General features: G+C 47.6%; 1 protein-coding gene across 1 annotated transcript; it reads right to left on the reverse strand.

Moving 5' to 3' along the window:
* Positions 1-2096: 2096 nt before the first annotated feature.
* LOC311235986 (tubulin beta-1 chain-like) lies at positions 2097-15816 on the reverse strand (the record flags this gene model as incomplete). Its single annotated transcript, XM_084323542.1, has 4 exons — positions 2097-3160; positions 13544-13654; positions 13764-13872; positions 15760-15816. 4 exons carry the CDS (start codon positions 15814-15816, stop codon positions 2097-2099), a joined length of 1341 nt encoding a protein of 446 aa, XP_084179668.1.
* Positions 15817-18736: the final 2920 nt, after the last annotated feature.

Consider the following 18736-nt stretch of genomic DNA (forward strand, 5'->3'; position numbering starts at 1 on the left):
CTCAGGTGTATTATTGATGCTCTCATTGATACTATGGTATGTGTGTGTGTGTGTGTGTGTGTGTGTGTGTGTGTGTGTGTGTGTGTGTGTGTGTGTGTGTGTGTGTGTGTGTGTGTGTGTGTGTGTGTGTGTGTGTGTGTGTGTGTGTGTGTGTGTGTGTGTGTGTGTGTGTGTGTGTGTGTGTGTGTGTGTGTGTGTGTGTGTGTGTGTGTGTGTGTGTGTGTGTGTGTGTGTGTGTGTGTGTGTGTGTGTGTGTGTGTGTGTGTGTGTGTGTGAGAGATATATAGAGAGAGAGGGGGGGCTTTGGTAGACTATTGCATTGGTCCATTCATTGAAGATGAACGCAATGCGACATCCTTTACTAGGCTCACCCACCAACAGTGCAGGTGCTGAACTGCTGATCCGAATGTATAGGTAAAAACCATATTATGCATTTTCATCAATAAAAAATTGGCCAAACATACACCCCTGAGTGACCGATGGGTTTGGATAAATAGAAAAGGACAATATTTCCTTTGACAAAAGTACAAAGTTCCCTAAAATGTAAATACTGAAGTAAAGCACCTGGAAATTGTACTTAAGTACAGATGGGTTACTTTAGACCACCGCTTACTGTAAACCCACCCTACCTTAACCTCATTGGATACGGTGCATGACGCCCAAATAAAATTGATTTAGCAAACTGACAGGAAATAAATGCAGGTCCCCTTTAAGCTGAAAGTGTAGACTGGGCGATCAGAGCTGTGTGAGGAACATGTCACCTAGTCAAAGTCACATGACCCTATGCCAGACCAGAGGAATACCCATATCAGATGAACATCATTTCATGCAATACATTTACTTTGTTTTGGTAAATTTGCCCTGATCTGGCCTTAGGGATACATTGCTATCTAGGGCTAGATCTCAAAATGTGAAGTTAATGTTCTTTACTAGTCTTGTGACTTAACACCTAACAAAGTTGTCAATTAGCAGTGGTGGATTATTTGGCCATCAAGGGAAATAATAAGTGCACTAATCTGGTTCAAAAGCAAATCCCCCATGTTATGAATCATACAACTAGCACATGATTTGGCATTAGGTTGCCATGGACTGGATTCCTTTTGTGAAAAAGCACCATCTTCCACACAAGCCGAGTATGCACTTCACTTGTGAAATTTTATAATAAAATCATTTGAGACCTTGCATTTCAGTCGTTTGTGTCAAGAATCAGTGAATTGAAGACCAGATAATCAATCACTAGTTTACACCAAGACCAAGATTAAGCAAAAGGAACTTTATTATTATTACATGTAAAAAAGAAAAAATCTGGTAGCTGTATAGTGGAACTTTTTGAACTTCACCCACCCATCAATCTATCTGTAAAAAATAAGAATAATTCTGGTAGCTGTATAGTGGAACTCGTTGAACTACACCCACCCATCAATCTATCTGTAAAAAAAAAAATTCTGGTAGCTGTATAGGGGAACTCTTTGAACTACACCCACCCATCAATCTATTTTTAATATATAGTGGAACTCTTTGAACTACACCCACCCATCAATTATCTTTAATATATAGTGGGACTCTTTGAACTACACCCACCCATCAATCTATCTTTAATATATAGTGGAACTCTTTGAACTACACCCACCCATCAATTATCTTTAATATATAGTGGAACTCTTTGAACTACACCCACCCATCAATCTATTTTTAATATATAGTGGAACTCTTTGAACTACACCCACCCATCAATTATCTTTAATATATAGGGGAACTCTTTGAACTACACCCACCCATCAATCTATTTTTAATATATAGTGGAACTCTTTGAACTACACCCACCCATCAATTATCTTTAATATATAGTGGAACTCTTTGAACTACACCCACCCATCAATTATCTTTAATATATAGTGGAACTCTTTGAACTACACCCACCCATCAATCTATCTTTAATAGATAGTGGAACTCTTTGAACTACACTCATCAACAGACAAGAGAAGAGCCAGCAAAAAGGTGACAAAACATAAGGGCAGATGATGGAAACACACTGGAAAGGTCATCTGACAGGTCAGTGAATTACACAGCTTGGTAGAGGCACCATTACACCCAATTTAAGCTAAATCCTCCTCCTCTGCCTCCTCGTCGAACTCTCCCTCCTCCTCTGCGGTGGCGTCCTGGTACTGCTGGTACTCCGACACCAGGTCGTTCATGTTGCTCTCCGCCTCGGTGAACTCCATCTCATCCATGCCCTCTCCGGTATACCAATGGAGGAAGGCCTTGCGCCTGAACATGGCGGTGAACTGCTCAGAGATGCGCTTGAACAGCTCCTGGATGGCCGTGCTGTTGCCGATGAAGGTGGCCGCCATCTTGAGGCCACGGGGAGGGATGTCGCAGACGGCGGTCTTCACGTTGTTGGGGATCCACTCAACAAAGTAGCTGCTGTTCTTATTCTGTATATTCCGCATCTGCTCTGCGACCTCCTTCATGGACATGCGGCCGCGGAAAATGGTCGCCACGGTCAGGTAGCGTCCGTGACGGGGGTCGCAGGCGGCCATCATGTTCTTGGCGTCGAACATCTGCTGGGTGAGCTCTGGGACCGTCAGGGATCTGTACTGCTGGCTGCCCCTGGCGGTGAGCGGGGCGAACCCGGGCATGAAGAAGTGCAGCCGGGGGAACGGGACCATGTTGACGGCCAGCTTGCGCAGGTCGGCGTTGAGCTGTCCGGGGAACCTGAGGCAGGTGGTGACGCCGCTCATGGTGGCCGACACCAGGTGGTTGAGGTCGCCGTATGAGGGGGTTGTAAGTTTGAGGGTGCGGAAGCAAATGTCGTACAAGGCCTCGTTGTCAATGCAGAAGGTCTCGTCTGTGTTTTCTATGAGCTGGTGGACCGACAGCGTAGCATTGTAAGGCTCAACGACTACGTCCGACACTTTGGGCGACGGCACCACGCTGAAAGTGTTCATGATGCGGTCTGGATATTCTTCACGGATCTTGCTGATGAGCAGGGTGCCCATGCCGGAGCCCGTGCCGCCGCCCAGGGAGTGCGCAAGCTGGAAGCCCTGCAGGCAGTCGCAGTTCTCCGCCTCCTTCCTCACCACGTCCATCACAGAGTCCACCAGCTCCGCTCCTTCCGTGTAGTGGCCCTTCGCCCAGTTGTTACCTGCACCGCTCTGGCCTGCAAACAACAACAACACATCAGCACTAATCTCACAGGACCAGTGGTGGAACATAGTTTATTTACATTTACCAAGTAAAAAAAGTAGAAATACCCAGATGAAAACCTCAGGTCTTAAAATTCACAATTCTACCTTGGTAAGAGAAAGAAAGTGATATTGAATCATCATCATCTTCGTTTTATGTCCCTATTTTCCCACTACAGTGAAGTTGGACGGACGATGACTCCACGCCACTGGAGTCATTATTTTTGGTTTGTAGCTAGTTTTATACCTCGGATGCTGTTGTGAAGGGCCAGATTAAACCGAATATATATATTTATATATATATATATATATTTAATTGTATTGGTATATTCTCTAATATTCCCTGATATCCCTTGTATATTCCTTGTACAATATGCATTGAATATCCATTCTAGCCTACTGAACATCCCATAATAGTCTCCATTCTACTATTGGTCGAGACCTTGGTGCCAGGCTGCCATACCCCCCAGACCCAGTTCAAACGTACCGCTCAACATGTACGAACAAGTCCTAGTTCCGCGTAGGAATCTGGCTACCGCACCACTAACGGTACTATTTGTTCATAGTGCGTATATATACTGCGCTACTAAAGTAGGACTTCCTTTTTAGTCCAGTTTCTTACCCTCCAATAGAGTCACAGACGTAAAGCCTCCCCGCGACGCCACGTGTGGGAGTAAGGCCAAGTTCGGCCTACCATCGGTATTGAGACATCGTGTATATTAATATTTGAATAGTCATATTTGGCACTATATCGTCGAGTTGGACGTAGTCTATTAAGCTAATAATAGTCTGTTAATATATAGTGCTTCGTACGGTGAGAATACTACCGTAGTCAGCACCCCATCGTTTCGGGCAGAAAACTGGCTGCTTATCCAGGATGATCGACCCCATGTGAGATTGCACCCGAGGAGCCCCAGAGCCGACGAGCGAGTGGACCTGCATACCGGATTATTCTACCGACGACAGCCCGCCTTCCCAGGCACGGATTATGCTTTGTGTACAGTGATTATTCCATGGATAAAGACCCCCGACACTGCCGTGTGTTGGAAACCCCCCCCCTGGAGAGGACGCAAGGTGAGGAGACGCTCTGCAAGACGAGGTCGCTTCACGTCTCTCCCCCGTGGACCGGAGAGAGCCGGCTCACAGAGAGTCCACCTGCTTTCATCTGTGGTCCAAGGATCGCTGGCGCACCGAGCTGCACAAATCAAATCAAATCAAATCAAATTTATTTATAGGGCCCGACAACACACGTTAATGTCCCCATGGGCCGTACAGGTCTTCTTTAAACAAGTCAAGAAGACAACATAACAATAAGTCAAGAACAGAACAAGAACACCATAGGGTCCAAACATTTTTTAGATGAATGCAAATAAATGAAAGAATGCAAGCACTCCCAGACATACCCCACGCGAAGGTAAGGAAAAACTCACTAAAACCTAACAATAGGGAAAAAAAAAGCTCCACAGGCAATGTGGAGGAGAGAAACCTTAGAAGGGCCGTTCAAGGGGGGATCTCCCTTCTTAGATGTCGGTGATAGTAGTGTTGCAGACGGACAGTTGGTAAGCATGCACTCATGTGTGTGGTGAGACACAGATGAGTGCATGCAATAGCAACTGAACATTTTGAAAAATTAAAGATAGAGTTGATAGCGGATCTATTTGAGGCACAGGGGCGGCGCAAGAGGGTCACGTCCTCCCCGTCTTAGTCACGGGACATTCAAGACTCCGGTCGTTGCTCAGGGACAGCCGGAGACAGGGGGAAGGGGGGTGGCGCAGAGAGGGTCGCTGTGGGTTCACCCAGGATACCCTTGGCCGGACGAGGCAGCCAGACTCTACCCCCCCCCCCCTCCTACTCCTGTTGTCTTACAAGCGACCGGATTAACCCCCCTAGTGTATCCAGTCTTATAATCATTAAAGTATCATTGCTGTTATTCCTTAACTATTCCAGGTCGTATATTTACCGCCTGCGCCATCAGAGATTGGACATTCTCTATTGATATACCGACGAATACTCTTTGCCATAAAAGTGCATACTATTTCAATTCATAAATGTAATTAAGTGATTAAGTGCTTGCTCTACACACCATTGCTGTGTAGTAATAAATACATACTTCGAATTCGTACATTTGTGTTGGATCCGTTTCATCTACGTGACAGTGTTCATCATAATATATTTATGCCGAGTACTGGGTGGCCGAATATTAAGTACAAAGGTAGTGGTAGTAAGTATCATATCTAGTAATACAGTCAGGGAATTGTACCCCTCAGTTACAATTGGTCCTTCGAGCCGGAGGGTAATTAGTGTAATATTAATATAGTGTTATTAATATCGAAATGGCCTATGATGAACACTCCACGAAACGATCCTCCTAACCAACGCCCGCAGCGCGAACGACGGCTCCCTCAGTACTTAGAGGCTTACGCTGTCAGTCAACAACCTAGTCTTCTACTAACAGTAAACGCGGTAAAACTAGAAAGTAAAAGTATGTCTAACCCCAACGCCCAGACTACCCCGACCATAGAGGCCCCTACGGGTTCTAATGTAACTGACCAAGTTCACGGTGGGGACCAGTGGGAACCAGACATGACTTCACACCCCGCCAGTACTGAAGAAGTAGTCCCCGATGAGTCCCGGGAGGAATACAACGCTACCGAGAGAGAACTCGGCACGGAAGAAGACGGGGAGAGCACCGTGGAGATAGAGCTCCAAGGCTCCGCAAGGAGTACCCCGAGGGAAGGCTCCCCTATACAACCGCCTTCTCCCAGCGAGGCAGAGAGGACCCTACAGCAGGCCTTCCTCATCAGCCTGAACGCCGCTGCTGAACGCGACCGACTGCAGATCCAGCAGCGGAGCGAAGAAGAGCATATACGTCTAGAAATAAGACGCATTCAGAGGGAAGAGAATGTGGCCCGAGACCGAGCAGACAGCCAGCGAGCAGCTGCTGGTGCTCTACGGGACGCAGAGCGCGACAGACAGCAAGCGCAACTAATAGAACAGCTGATCAGACGGACAACACCCTCTCCCTCCGCCAGAGGCTCCAGGAACTCGTCTAGACACACCTCCAGGGCGGCATCCCCTAGCCGAGTAAACAACCCTGAACTTGACCAACAGACGAGGTCTATACCCCCCACAGACCACCTCCCCCCACCGGTCCAAGCGAGACCTAGCAACCGGGAAGGAGCAGCATATCCTGTGGAGAGGCTAAACCAGAGACTACAAGCACTGGATGACCTAACTGAAGATGAAGAGGAAGAGGAGGAGAACCACGCCCGACGACAGCACAGTACTCTACCGGACCAGGAGGTCCGGTACAGCCCAGGCTATACTCCCGCGGAGCTGCGCTACAGACCCCCGACTCTATACCCGGGTGAGCACGACGCACGACCCGCACCGAGGAACAGCACCTGGACAAGCGGGCCATGGTACACTGCCGGTACCAGCCCATACCAAGGAGCGGGAGGAGACTCGCCTAGGAGGCCTCTCCCCCAACGCTCGCCGATGTATCCACAGTCAGCGTCATACATTGGCACGCCTATGGTACCCGACTTCACCCAAGAGAACCGGGCCCAGTATACAGAACTCCGCATGTGTCTGGAGACCATGTTGGTGGATGTATTGGATGAACGCCATAAATACGCCATCCTACTGAAGCACTTAAAGGTACCCCGCGCACATAATATAGCGCTCGCCTACGTGACTTCCACCACCCCATACACAGCAGCGCTGGTAGCATTGGACCAGAGGTATGGGCGCATATGGGATTACGTGATCCAGGAGATCCGACACATCGACCGCTTACCCCCAGCAATAGACAATCGAGCACTGGACGACCTGTCCATCAGAGTGCAGTCCCTGGTAGGGATGTTGGGAGCGCAGAGAGAGAAGGGGAGGCATGAACTTTACGCCAACTCAAATGTGGAAAGGATCTTGGAGAAGCTCGACAGGAGCGTTTTAGGCGGCAGAGAGACCACCGAGACCCGAATGGGCCCGAACCGAACCTCCTCGATCTAGCAGACTTCCTGGCGAGAGAAGTCAGCAGCCTACGGCTAGATACATTCGGACGGAGCACCCCTGGCTCCAGAGAAGGAACCAGACGACTAAATGATGGAAGAAGATCGGTGACTGTGATGCACCAATCGGAGTCAGTACCGAGCAGCAGGAGCCACAGTACCCCCTCCAGAACGGAGAAGTGGAAGATAGTGTGCCCCTACTGTGAGAAAGAACACTGGCTAGCGCAATGTGACTCCTTCCCCAAGCTGAACGCGGAGGAAGCAAGTCAATGGATAAAGTCCAACAAGCGCTGTTTTCGCTGTGCGCGCTCACACATGGCAGCCGAATGCCGCTTAAAGAAAAGGTGCACCAAGTGCGATGGAGCCCATCTGGACATACTTCACGACAGTAACAGACGGCGCCCTTCACCCGCACCATCCAGCAGCAAAGCGAGCGTCATGTACATCGATCCCGCCAGCAGCAGTGGAGCCCGAGTACTCCTAAAAGTAGTGCGTGTGACACTAAGCTACCAGAATAAAGTCCTGGACACTTACGCCGTCCTCGATGACGGGTCAGAGAAGACCCTTCTGCTCGCCTCCGCTGCGGCCCAGCTAGGGCTGCGGGGAAGCGAAACCCAAATGACAATTCGGACAATAAGACGAGATTTGAAGACGATAAAGGGCGAGAATGTCTCATTCTCTATCGCAGCAAGCGGCCAGCCTGAGCGACGGTACCAGATTACAGACGCTTTCACCAGCCAAGAAATAGGACTGTCGCGGTACACATACCCCGTCGCCAAGCTGATGGAGAAATATGCACATCTGCGCAAGTTACCGATCCCGCTCATAGACAATGCTATGCCGACCCTGTTGATAGGCTCCGACCATGCAGACCTCATTGTCCCGATAGACCGGGTTCATACCGGACCCCGAGGCTGTCCTGCAGCAGTCGAGACCCGTTTGGGATGGACTCTCCAAGGCCCGCTCGCCAAATCTCTCAACCGAAGTACAGCCACTAGATGTCTCCACTCCCGAGTCACAGAGGGAGAAACCGCACTCCTGCAACACGTAGAGCGGTTATGGACCTTGGAACAAATGCCCTTTAAGAACGGAAAGAAAGACATTCGCTCTAAAGATGACATTTACGCCATTCACCTCCTCGAGACAGGGACCAAGAGAGTCCCGGTCAACGGCGTGTTGAGATACGCCACGCCACTCCTGCGGCGAGAAGGAATGCCTACTTTCCACGCCAAGACAGACGCCACAGAACGGTACCTGCTGAACACGGAGCGGCGCTTAGCCAAGAACCCCGCCCAAGAGAGTGTATACCGCGCTGAGATTGAGAAGCTCATCACAGCGGGACACGTCACAAAGATGGACATTAAAGAGGCTGACCAGACCACTGAATCGTGGTACGTGCCTCACCACAAGGTCCATCACAACGGTAAAGACCGCATAGTATTTAACTGCAGCTACCAGATCGGATCCCAAAATCTGAATAAAGAGTTACTGCCCGGTCCCACACTCGGCCCCTCCCTACTCGGCGTTCTACTCCGCTTCCACCAGGAAAAGGTGGCCATCAGCGGGGACATTAAAGGAATGTTCCTGCAGGTGAGATTAGTAGAGGAGGACAAGCCCCTGTTACGGTTCCTATGGAGAGAGAAGCCAGGAGATGAGCACCCAGCCATCTACCAATGGGAAGTCCTCCCCTTCGGAACGACGTGCAGCCCCTGCTGTGCTACATTTGCACTACAGAAACATGTAGCAGAGGACCCAGCAGCGGACGAAGAGGTCCGACACAGCGTAAAGAACAGCTTCTACGTAGACAACTGTCTACAAAGCCTTTCAACCCAGGAAGAAGCCGAGGCTCTCCTGATTAAACTCCGCGCCTCATTGATCAAAGGCGGCTTTGATCTCAGGCAGAGGGGCCAGCAGCGATCCGCAAGTACTGCGCAGCCTCTCCTCCGAGGACAAGGCAGCCAGCAGCGAGACCTGGATGGCTACAATCCCGGGAGAAGCCCAGGAGATGACCCTGGGATTGGTGTGGCGATTCAAAACAGATTCGCTTCACTACAGACACAAGCCCCTGACTACGGAGCAGGGAAGGCCGGCGGCGGCGCCGACCACCAGACGGAGTGTGTACACAACACTCGCCCGACAATATGACCCGCTAGGATGTATTCTACCGTACACCACCAGGGCAAAAATGATTGTACGAGCATTGTGGGACAAGGACCAGGGCTGGGACGACCCCATTCCCGCACACCTTGCATCCACCTGGAGAGAGTGGGAGATGGAGCTCCACTCACTCCCAGGCGTTAATATGCGCCGAAGCTACTTCCCACCCACGGTGAGGCCAGAGACATGTAAAATGGACTTACACGTCTTCAGTGACGCCTCAGAGGTCGCATACGGATCAGTAGCCTACTTGCGGGCCCAAGAAGAGGGGGGAGAGATCTACACAGCATTTGTCCTCGCCCGCTCGAGAATAGCCCCACGCAAGCAACAATCTATCCCACGCCTAGAGCTCTGCGCAGCCCTAGCCGGAGCGCACCTAGCCACGCTCATCCAACGTGAGCTCACCATACCGGTGTCTAGAACAATCCTGTGGTCAGATTCCACGACAGTACTCGCCTGGATCAAATCGGACTCATGCAAGTACAAAGTCTTCGTGGGAGTCAGAGTCACCGAGATTCAAGACTTAACCGAAGAGTTAACCGGAGAAACAGAGTGGCGCTACGTTGATACAAAACAGAACCCAGCTGACGTCATCACCCGGGGAATGCCCCTAGATGACCTCACCCGTCGCAATGTCTACAGTGACGGCCCAGCATTCCTAAAGCTCCCGGAAGGAGAGTGGCCCACGCCTATCCCGAGGGAAGCCAGTCAGGAGGAGGCTGAGAATAAGAAGCCTGTGTTCTGTGGATTGAGCACTGTTATCTCCGCAGAACCCAACATAGATGATTGCACTACCATAGAGAGTGCACAACAAAGGACATTCCTGCGGCACCACCCGGAGTGTAAGTCCCCCGCTGAAATGTCAGCAGCTAACTACGAGGAAGCAGAATTGCTTCTACTGCAGCGAGCCCAGAGAGACTCGTTCCCCGATGAATTGGCCTGTCTACAGGGAGGAAAGCCTGTCCCATCCGACAGCAGATTAATTCATCTGGCCCCCGAGAGCGACGTTCATACCCTCATCAGAGTGGGTGGTCGCCTACGCAGAGCCCCCAATCTACCGGATGACATTAAATACCCGATCGTATTGAACAGCCGACACAAGGTCACAGAGCTGATTATAAAGAAATACGATGAGGATGTACATCACGCAGGAGCAGAAACAGTCCTCACGGAGATTGAGGGAGTATTGAACTCTAAGCCCCTCGGCTACGTCTCCAGCGATGTGGCGGATATCGACCCAGTTACCCCCAACACACTCCTGATGGGGCGGCTAGATCCCGCGTTACCCCAGACAATGTACCGGCCTGAAGAAGCGAACGGCCGACGAATGTGGAGGTACAGCCAAGTATTAGCCGACAAGTTTTGGAGCAGTTTCCTACTGCACTACCTACCGTCTCTACAGACCCGCCAGAAGTGGGTAAAGGAGAGAGACAATTTGACAGAAGGAACAGTCGTCATGATTATTGATCAATCACTGCCCAGAGCTATGTGGCCGGCCGGCCGCGTAAGCAAAGTGATCACCGGTGCCGACGGCAAGGTCCGAGCAGCTGAAGTGCTTGTCCAGGGTCGCACTTACACCCGTCCCGTGGCGAGGCTCATAGAACTGCCCCGACTCCCAGACACAATCGATGATGACCATGACCCTATAACCCTATGACTTTGTGAAGTTGACTGACCCCTACAGCAAACCCTTATGTGTAAATAGACAACGCGATTAATCTGTCTCTGCTTAACTGATTAGGTCTGGGACCAATCAGGGGGTGGCTGTTGTGAAGGGCCAGATTAAACCGAATATATATATTTATTTATATATATATATTTAATTGTATTTGTATATTCTCTAATATTCCCTGATATCCCTTGTATATTCCTTGTACAATATGCATTGAATATCCATTCTAGCCTACTGAACATCCCATAATAGTCTCCATTCTACTATTGGTCGAGACCTTGGTGCCAGGCTGCCATACCCCCCAGACCCAGTTCAAACGTACCGCTCAACATGTACGAACAAGTCCTAGTTCCGCGTAGGAATCTGGCTACCGCACCACTAACGGTACTATTTGTTCATAGTGCGTATATATACTGCGCTACTAAAGTAGGACTTCCTTTTTAGTCCAGTTTCTTACCCTCCAATAGAGTCACAGACGTAAAGCCTCCCCGCGACGCCACGTGTGGGAGTAAGGCCAAGTTCGGCCTACCATCGGTATTGAGACATCGTGTATATTAATATTTGAATAGTCATATTTGGCACTATATCGTCGAGTTGGACGTAGTCTATTAAGCTAATAATAGTCTGTTAATATATAGTGCTTCGTACGTTGAGAATACTACCGTAGTCAGCACCCCATCGTTTCAGGCAGAAAACTGGCTGCTTATCCAGGATGATCGACCCCATGTGAGATTGCACCCGAGGAGCCCCAGAGCCGACGAGCGAGTGGACCTGCATACCGGATTATTCTACCGACGACAGCCCGCCTTCCCAGGCACGGATTATGCTTTGTGTACAGTGATTATTCCATGGATAAAGACCCCCGACACTGCCGTGTGTTGGAAACCCCCCCCCTGGAGAGGACGCAAGGTGAGGAGACGCTCTGCAAGACGAGGTCGCTTCACGTCTCTCCCCCGTGGACCGGAGAGAGCCGGCTCACAGAGAGTCCACCTGCTTTCATCTGTGGTCCAAGGATCGCTGGCGCACCGAGCTGCACAACTGTGGGTTCACCCAGGATACCCTTGGCCGGACGAGGCAGCCAGACTCTACCCCCCCCCCCTCCTACTCCTGTTGTCTTACAAGCGACCGGATTAACCCCCCTAGTGTATCCAGTCTTATAATCATTAAAGTATCATTGCTGTTATTCCTTAACTATTCCAGGTCGTATATTTACCGCCTGCGCCATCAGAGATTGGACATTCTCTATTGATATACCGACGAATACTCTTTGCCATAAAAGTGCATACTATTTCAATTCATAAATGTAATTAAGTGATTAAGTGCTTGCTCTACACACCATTGCTGTGTAGTAATAAATACATACTTCGACTTCGTACATTTGTGTTGGATCCGTTTCATCTACGTGACAGTGTTCATCATAATATATTTATGCCGAGTACTGGGTGGCCGAATATTAAGTACAAAGGTAGTGGTAGTAAGTATCATATCTAGTAATACAGTCAGGGAATTGTACCCCTCAGTTACAGATGCCCTTCCTTACAGGTGTCGGTGAGGACCTAGCCATTGCGTATTCCTACACACAAGGCAGTGCGGTTTTCTTTCAGGGTTCTCCCCTTAGCCTTTGCGTATCCCTATGCACACACACAAGGCAGTGCGGCCCCTGTATCCCTAGGTAGGGGGGCTAGAGAGGGTACCAACACTTGCCCAAGGTGAACCCTCAGACTAGTGGAGGGAAGGAGTTGTCTTAATTCTCCATTCTAGTTCGGCTTCAGCTAGAACTAGCCACTGAATATAAAGTATTTCTTTATTAAGTATAAAAATGTAATGTGTATATATTCTAGTTTTTATGTGTGGTCCAGTTATGGTTGCTCCCATCAATGTCCTCTTGAAGTTTGACAAGACTTAAAATGTGAATCAGCTTCATCTACCCATGACACGTCTCGCATGACAAATTCTATTTCTTCAAAGTAACTGATAAATATTTCCATTGAAATGTAGTACAGTAGAAGTACAAAGTTCCCTCAAAAATATACCTTGGTACACTGCTTTTGAGTAAAAATACGTTACACCATTGCACAGGACATGTGGCAACATTAAATGTAACATGTCTGGCTGTGTGACGTCAACTTGTCAGCATGAACAGTACCAGGATAGCTTAGCACAATAGCTTAGACATTGCTTTTGGGATTTGGCACAAACTCATTTATTATTTACAAATTATACAATAAGGACTATGGCCATACAGCATTATTCAATATACACAACTATATTAAAACTATAGCCACATCGTTACTAGGGAAACTACTATAACAAGTTGACCCTTGATGCTGCCGTCTGACGTCAGTTGGAACAGGAAGTGAAGAAGTCACTGGCTCAGGTTAAATCAAATTAAACCTGTAGCTACATCAGGCACAAACAATGGAGCGCCACTTAGTGGCCAAACATGGCACTGCAACTAAATAACACAAATACAATCACATTGTGTCTGTCACACAATCTATGACAATTTCATTACCTACCGAACACAAAGTTGTCTGGTCTGAAGATCTGGCCGAAGGGACCGGATCTCACTGAGTCCATAGTCCCTGGCTCTAGGTCGACAAGCACAGCACGGGGCACGTATTTACCACCTAGGGGAAAGAGAGGGGAGAGCAAGTCATAAAAACACAACAGCAATTGAACTCGGCTAAATGGAATGTCATCATCATCCAATTAGGAATTCCCAAAATTAAAAGTTACCCGATGCTTCATTGTAGTAGACATTGATCCTGTCCAACTGCAGGTCACTGTCTCCGCAGTATGTGCCCGTTGGGTCAATGCCGTGTTCATCACTAATCACCTCCCAGAACTGAAAGAGATAAGTCATTGAATTAGGTAAGCATTAAGCAATAATATACGAGCAATGGCAAAAAAACCTATTATTCTTCCAAGCCCAGGGGATCAACTACTTCCATGTTTACGTAATATGTTACATTTTTCACAATTTAGAACACATGTCGTCATCATTAGTAGACTGTCTGTCACTGGCGCAGAAATTAAAAAATCTCCCTCCGTGCAGCACTGGGTGCACGTGCGGGAACTGCTGGCTGAAATCCATAAACGACCATTTTGAAATGTTCGTGCTGACATCATTGACTAACCGCCCACACCCGGGGCGCGGCGCGCGCTCAATGAATTCCATAAAGAGCAGGCCGTTGAGCATTAATTATGAAAGAAAAACATCACAATAATGTTTTAACTGCGACGATTAACCCTTTAATCGCCGTTGACGCTGAAACACGTCATTACCCGCCATGCTTATTCTGCCGATGACGCTGGACAGTGTCTTTGATATCAATATTTCAAAAATCTGTGATCGAAATCATATTTCTCCCCCGGAGACATTATATGTACTGGTGAGCCCCTGTCAACTCTCTAACGGTTCAAGAGCGCCATCTGGTGGCCGATCGGCAGATCGCCCAGGGAAGAAACAGGGAAGTGGAAGCTGGTGCTCATTTCAATTTGGTCCGATCACTCGCTATAGGTCCCGGGACTCGAGCTCGACACAATGGATATCGATCCGTTGCCAATAACTCGATAAACAACATGATTTGGACGTATATACTATTATACAACCTGGAAATGGATCGGGTATTTCTATATCCCATAATAGAAAAAATTCTGTTCCACGCTCATCTCCCAACGGCGAGAGGGAGCTACGGTGAGTTTCAGCGTTATTTTGTAATGTCTTCTATACTAACTGCTCCAATGATCATATCACCCACACTAGATGAATGATATAACGTTGCCCACGGAATTATAAACGACCCCCCGCCCATCCGGTCAACATCAGATTCTAAAAGTACTTGCAGTTGAAATTTTTTATCTCGCGCCGATTGCTATCAAACTGTATACAATCATCAATATAATGCATTTAGGGCTATAAATCACGTTCTGGAGAAAGCTGCAGAAAACGATAAAAACATACTTATACTTTAGACCGTATTTTAGTATGAATATGTGAATGAAAAAGTATAACGTTGCTACACCCTGAACAATAGATATAGGACTTTGAATGGGCCATGGTAATGTCAATTTAGCAATACAATTTAAAAAGTTATAGCCCTGCAAAGAAGGGGAACTTCTCCATGTTAAATAGGGCTGGCGAGGGATGGTAAATTATGAATTTAACCCCGGCGATCAAAGGGTTAAGGTCGTTGGGAGTTTCGTTACAACTGCAATACTTTAATTAAAACGATGGCATCGAGTTGTCCCCAGGACTAACGTTAAACCTACTTCTTTTTTTGCGCATTGCAGTGGGCCAAACGTATAGTAACGTTAAATCAAGCTTATTCATGTAAAAAATATACGTCTTCATTTAGTAATCCAAAACATATGGGCCAAATATACTTCATAATTTACATAATCTGGATAGTTTCGAGAAAAAATGTCAACCGTCGTCAAAAAAAAAATTTCAACCGTCGTCACAAATAATGTTGCAAAAATGGCTAAATGAAATGATGCGAAGTGATTTGACAAAACATCACCACAATATCAACGTGCAACAACAATATAATTGAAAACAGATGACAATTATTTGACATGAAGAAGGCCAGCTCATACACAAGTGACATTGGTAACGGCAGGGTGTGGTACTGTGGTTACAGACATGCACACAAAGCACACAGGCTCTGAACTAACCGTCGACCGAGGATTCTGCTTTATCTTAGATATTAAACACAGACTATTTACTAACCTTGGCTCCAATCTGGTTTCCACACTGACCGGCTTGGAGATGGACAATTTCCCTCATTTTGTCTGGAGGTAGAAGAACAAGTCTTATCACAACAAGGGAAGACGAGTTGAGAGCATCGGCGTATTTAGACCACTATCAGTGGGGCACATGCCCCACTGTTGATCATCTGTGCCCCACTGATCAGTGATCAAATAATTATTATAAGATTTTTTACTTCGCTTTGAAATATTATAGTGAAATATGTTGTCGCATTTATCTTGTTGAAATCCTCCAACAGGCTCTTTTTTGTAAGTTGACTGGTTTGCACAAACCTATGACAGCTAATACATGGTACATCCCATGGTGCTCAGCTGTCAGCAGGCAACTGGCCTCGCGCAGTTCACAGGTGCTGCGTTGCATTCTGTCATGATGCACAGCTAAGAAATTCGGGCATTCCAGCCCTCGTGGACAGACTACTACGGGTTTGTGTGTCAGAAGGACCTTTCTGTGTGTACTTATGTTGAAGGCTTGCCAAACAAAAAGACAATCAAATGAAAGATAAAAGATATCCCCATGTCAGCTCGAAGTGTCGAGCGACGCATCAACGAAATGTCCGAAAATATCAGAGAACAGCAAACAGCTGGATTAAAAGATGCTCCGGTGTGCAGCTTAAAGGGACCAACCAACACAGCCCCCAGATAACGGAGATCAGTAAATCAAAACAGTGCCAGGGATCTCAGGTAGGCAGCGGTTTATTACACATGGCGCTGCAGCATGTTAACTTGAACGTCTTTCTTTCTCTCTCTCTCCCTCTCTCCCTCTCTCTCTCTCCTCTCTCTCTCTCCTCTCTCTCTCCTCTCCTCTCTCTCTCTCTCTCCCTCTCCTCTCCTCTCCTCTCCTCTCCTCTCTCTCTCTCCTCTCTCTCTCTCTCTCTCTCTCTCTCTCTCTCTCTCTCTCTCTCTCTCTCTCTCTCTCTCTCTCTCTCTTAACCTCTCCTCTCTCTCTCCTCTCTCCTCTCCTCTCCTCTCCTCTCTATCCTCTCCTCTTCTCTCCTCTCTCTCTATCCCTCTCCTCTCCTCTCCTCTCCTCTCCTCTCCTCTCCTCTCCTCTCCTCTCCTCTCCTCTCCTCTCCTCTCCTCTCCTCTCCTCTCCCTCTCTCTCTCTCCTCTCCTCTCTCTCTCTCTCTCTCTGGCCTTGCTCCGGTGGAGGGATTGGAGGAGGGTGTGCCATCATGTTAACGCAGCCTCAGTTAAACCTTGCAACGACTGAGCTGTGTTCTGGTCATGTGACACTACACATATTTAATTGAGACCCTTTATTATTTTAATTTAGCTGGAAATACATTGATACATCATTCAGTAACATTTTCAGAGCCTTATAACAAAAACATTATTACGGTCACCATTGTGACCAGTGGGATTCTTTTTACTCAATATGTGAGTATTACCAAGTCTGTTAACTTATTATGTATTGAAAACTGAAAACCAAACTAAATGTGCTATATATAGCCTACCGTCTGCGTCGAATATGAAACAAGCTCAATCAAACGATTCTACATGATTCCAAAATAGTGAAGAAAATGACTTTAGGAAGAACAAAGGCAGAGGCTCTGGTCAAAGACGTCCTTGCTCCAAAGGCAGTGGGTGATGTTCTCAAGGCCTTAACATCAGACAAACCCCTCCCATTCTCCAGACAGATGGATGCATCTAACCTAACCCTAACCCTAAAACCGAAATAAAGTTAAAAATAAAATAGTTACAAAATCTGCCCATTTTCCCCCAAAAACCAGGCAAAATCGTCACAAAAAGAATTCATATCGCTAGGTGCCCCCCTGTGCCCAACTACAGTGCTTGGTCTAAATACGCCCCTGGTTGAGAGTGCGCGAAACAGAGGAACTCCCCGTTTATATGTGACAACTGTATAGGCCGGGCCACACGATACTGCATGGTCATTGGCTGATGGTCATGAAACTCGTTGATGGACACAATTGTAGACCAATATATTCTTTTAATGGATAATTACCATTGGCTTTCTTGTACTGTCAATCAGATTGATATCTAACACGTGTGACTTCGCCGACTAATCCATCCTACCCACCACCCAATATCATCATGTCCTACTTCCCCAAAGGCGAAACAGAGATTAGATATTATACAGTTATTAGTGGATTACAAGATCTCTGCCCAGGGGCGGTTCTAGCATCAGACCTTTAGGGGGGCTCAGCCCCTAGAGCAGTAGCATAATTTCACTAAATGCCATGTCCAGGCAAGGGAGGGTGCGGGTGCGGGGGCGGGGCGGTAAAGGGGGGGTTCCCCCCCCTTGGTGGATATTTTTTTGCCAAATCAGTTGTGCAATAGTAAATTTTGGTGAGTTGTTTCTATATAATTCACTTATGACATTTAGGTAACATTAATGAACAACTACAGTATTAAGGAGACAACTACAGTATGTAAGTAGTAAACCTATTATTATTATTTTTTATTCCAGTCGATCATAATGATCATGATCATATTACGGAGCGCTCACTGCGTTCGAGAGAGAGAGAGGGTGAGAAAGAGAGGGAGAGAGAGAGAGATAGAGAGGGAGAGAGAGACTCACATTTTTGTGACATTACACACACTTCTGCAGTCCCTCCCGCCGTCCCTCTCTCACTCTCTCTCTCTCTCCCTCTCTCTCTCTCTCCCTCTCTCTCCCTCCCTCTCCTCGCTGGTTCTCTGCCCGTCAAACCCCGTGTGAGGAAGTGTCGGGTTACACTGCACTACAACCATAGAGGGGCGTTACTGCAGATCAATGCTATGTTGACGTCACAGAAACCGTCAAATCAGAACAGTTTAGTTGAGTGAGGGAAGATCTCGTGAACTCGAGACTAGACGGATGAGTCAATATGGTAATTAGAGACACAGACCCTTTGATACTAACCTGTATTACTATAAAACCATGCTAAACACAGACAAAAGGGCATTTATAATGCATGTCCCCTTTAAATCAACTTTCCAGC

The sequence above is a fragment of the Notolepis coatsorum genome (genome assembly GCF_963971535.1).
Source record: "Notolepis coatsorum genome assembly, chromosome: 10".
Classification (NCBI taxonomy): Eukaryota; Metazoa; Chordata; class Actinopteri; order Aulopiformes; family Paralepididae; genus Notolepis; species Notolepis coatsorum.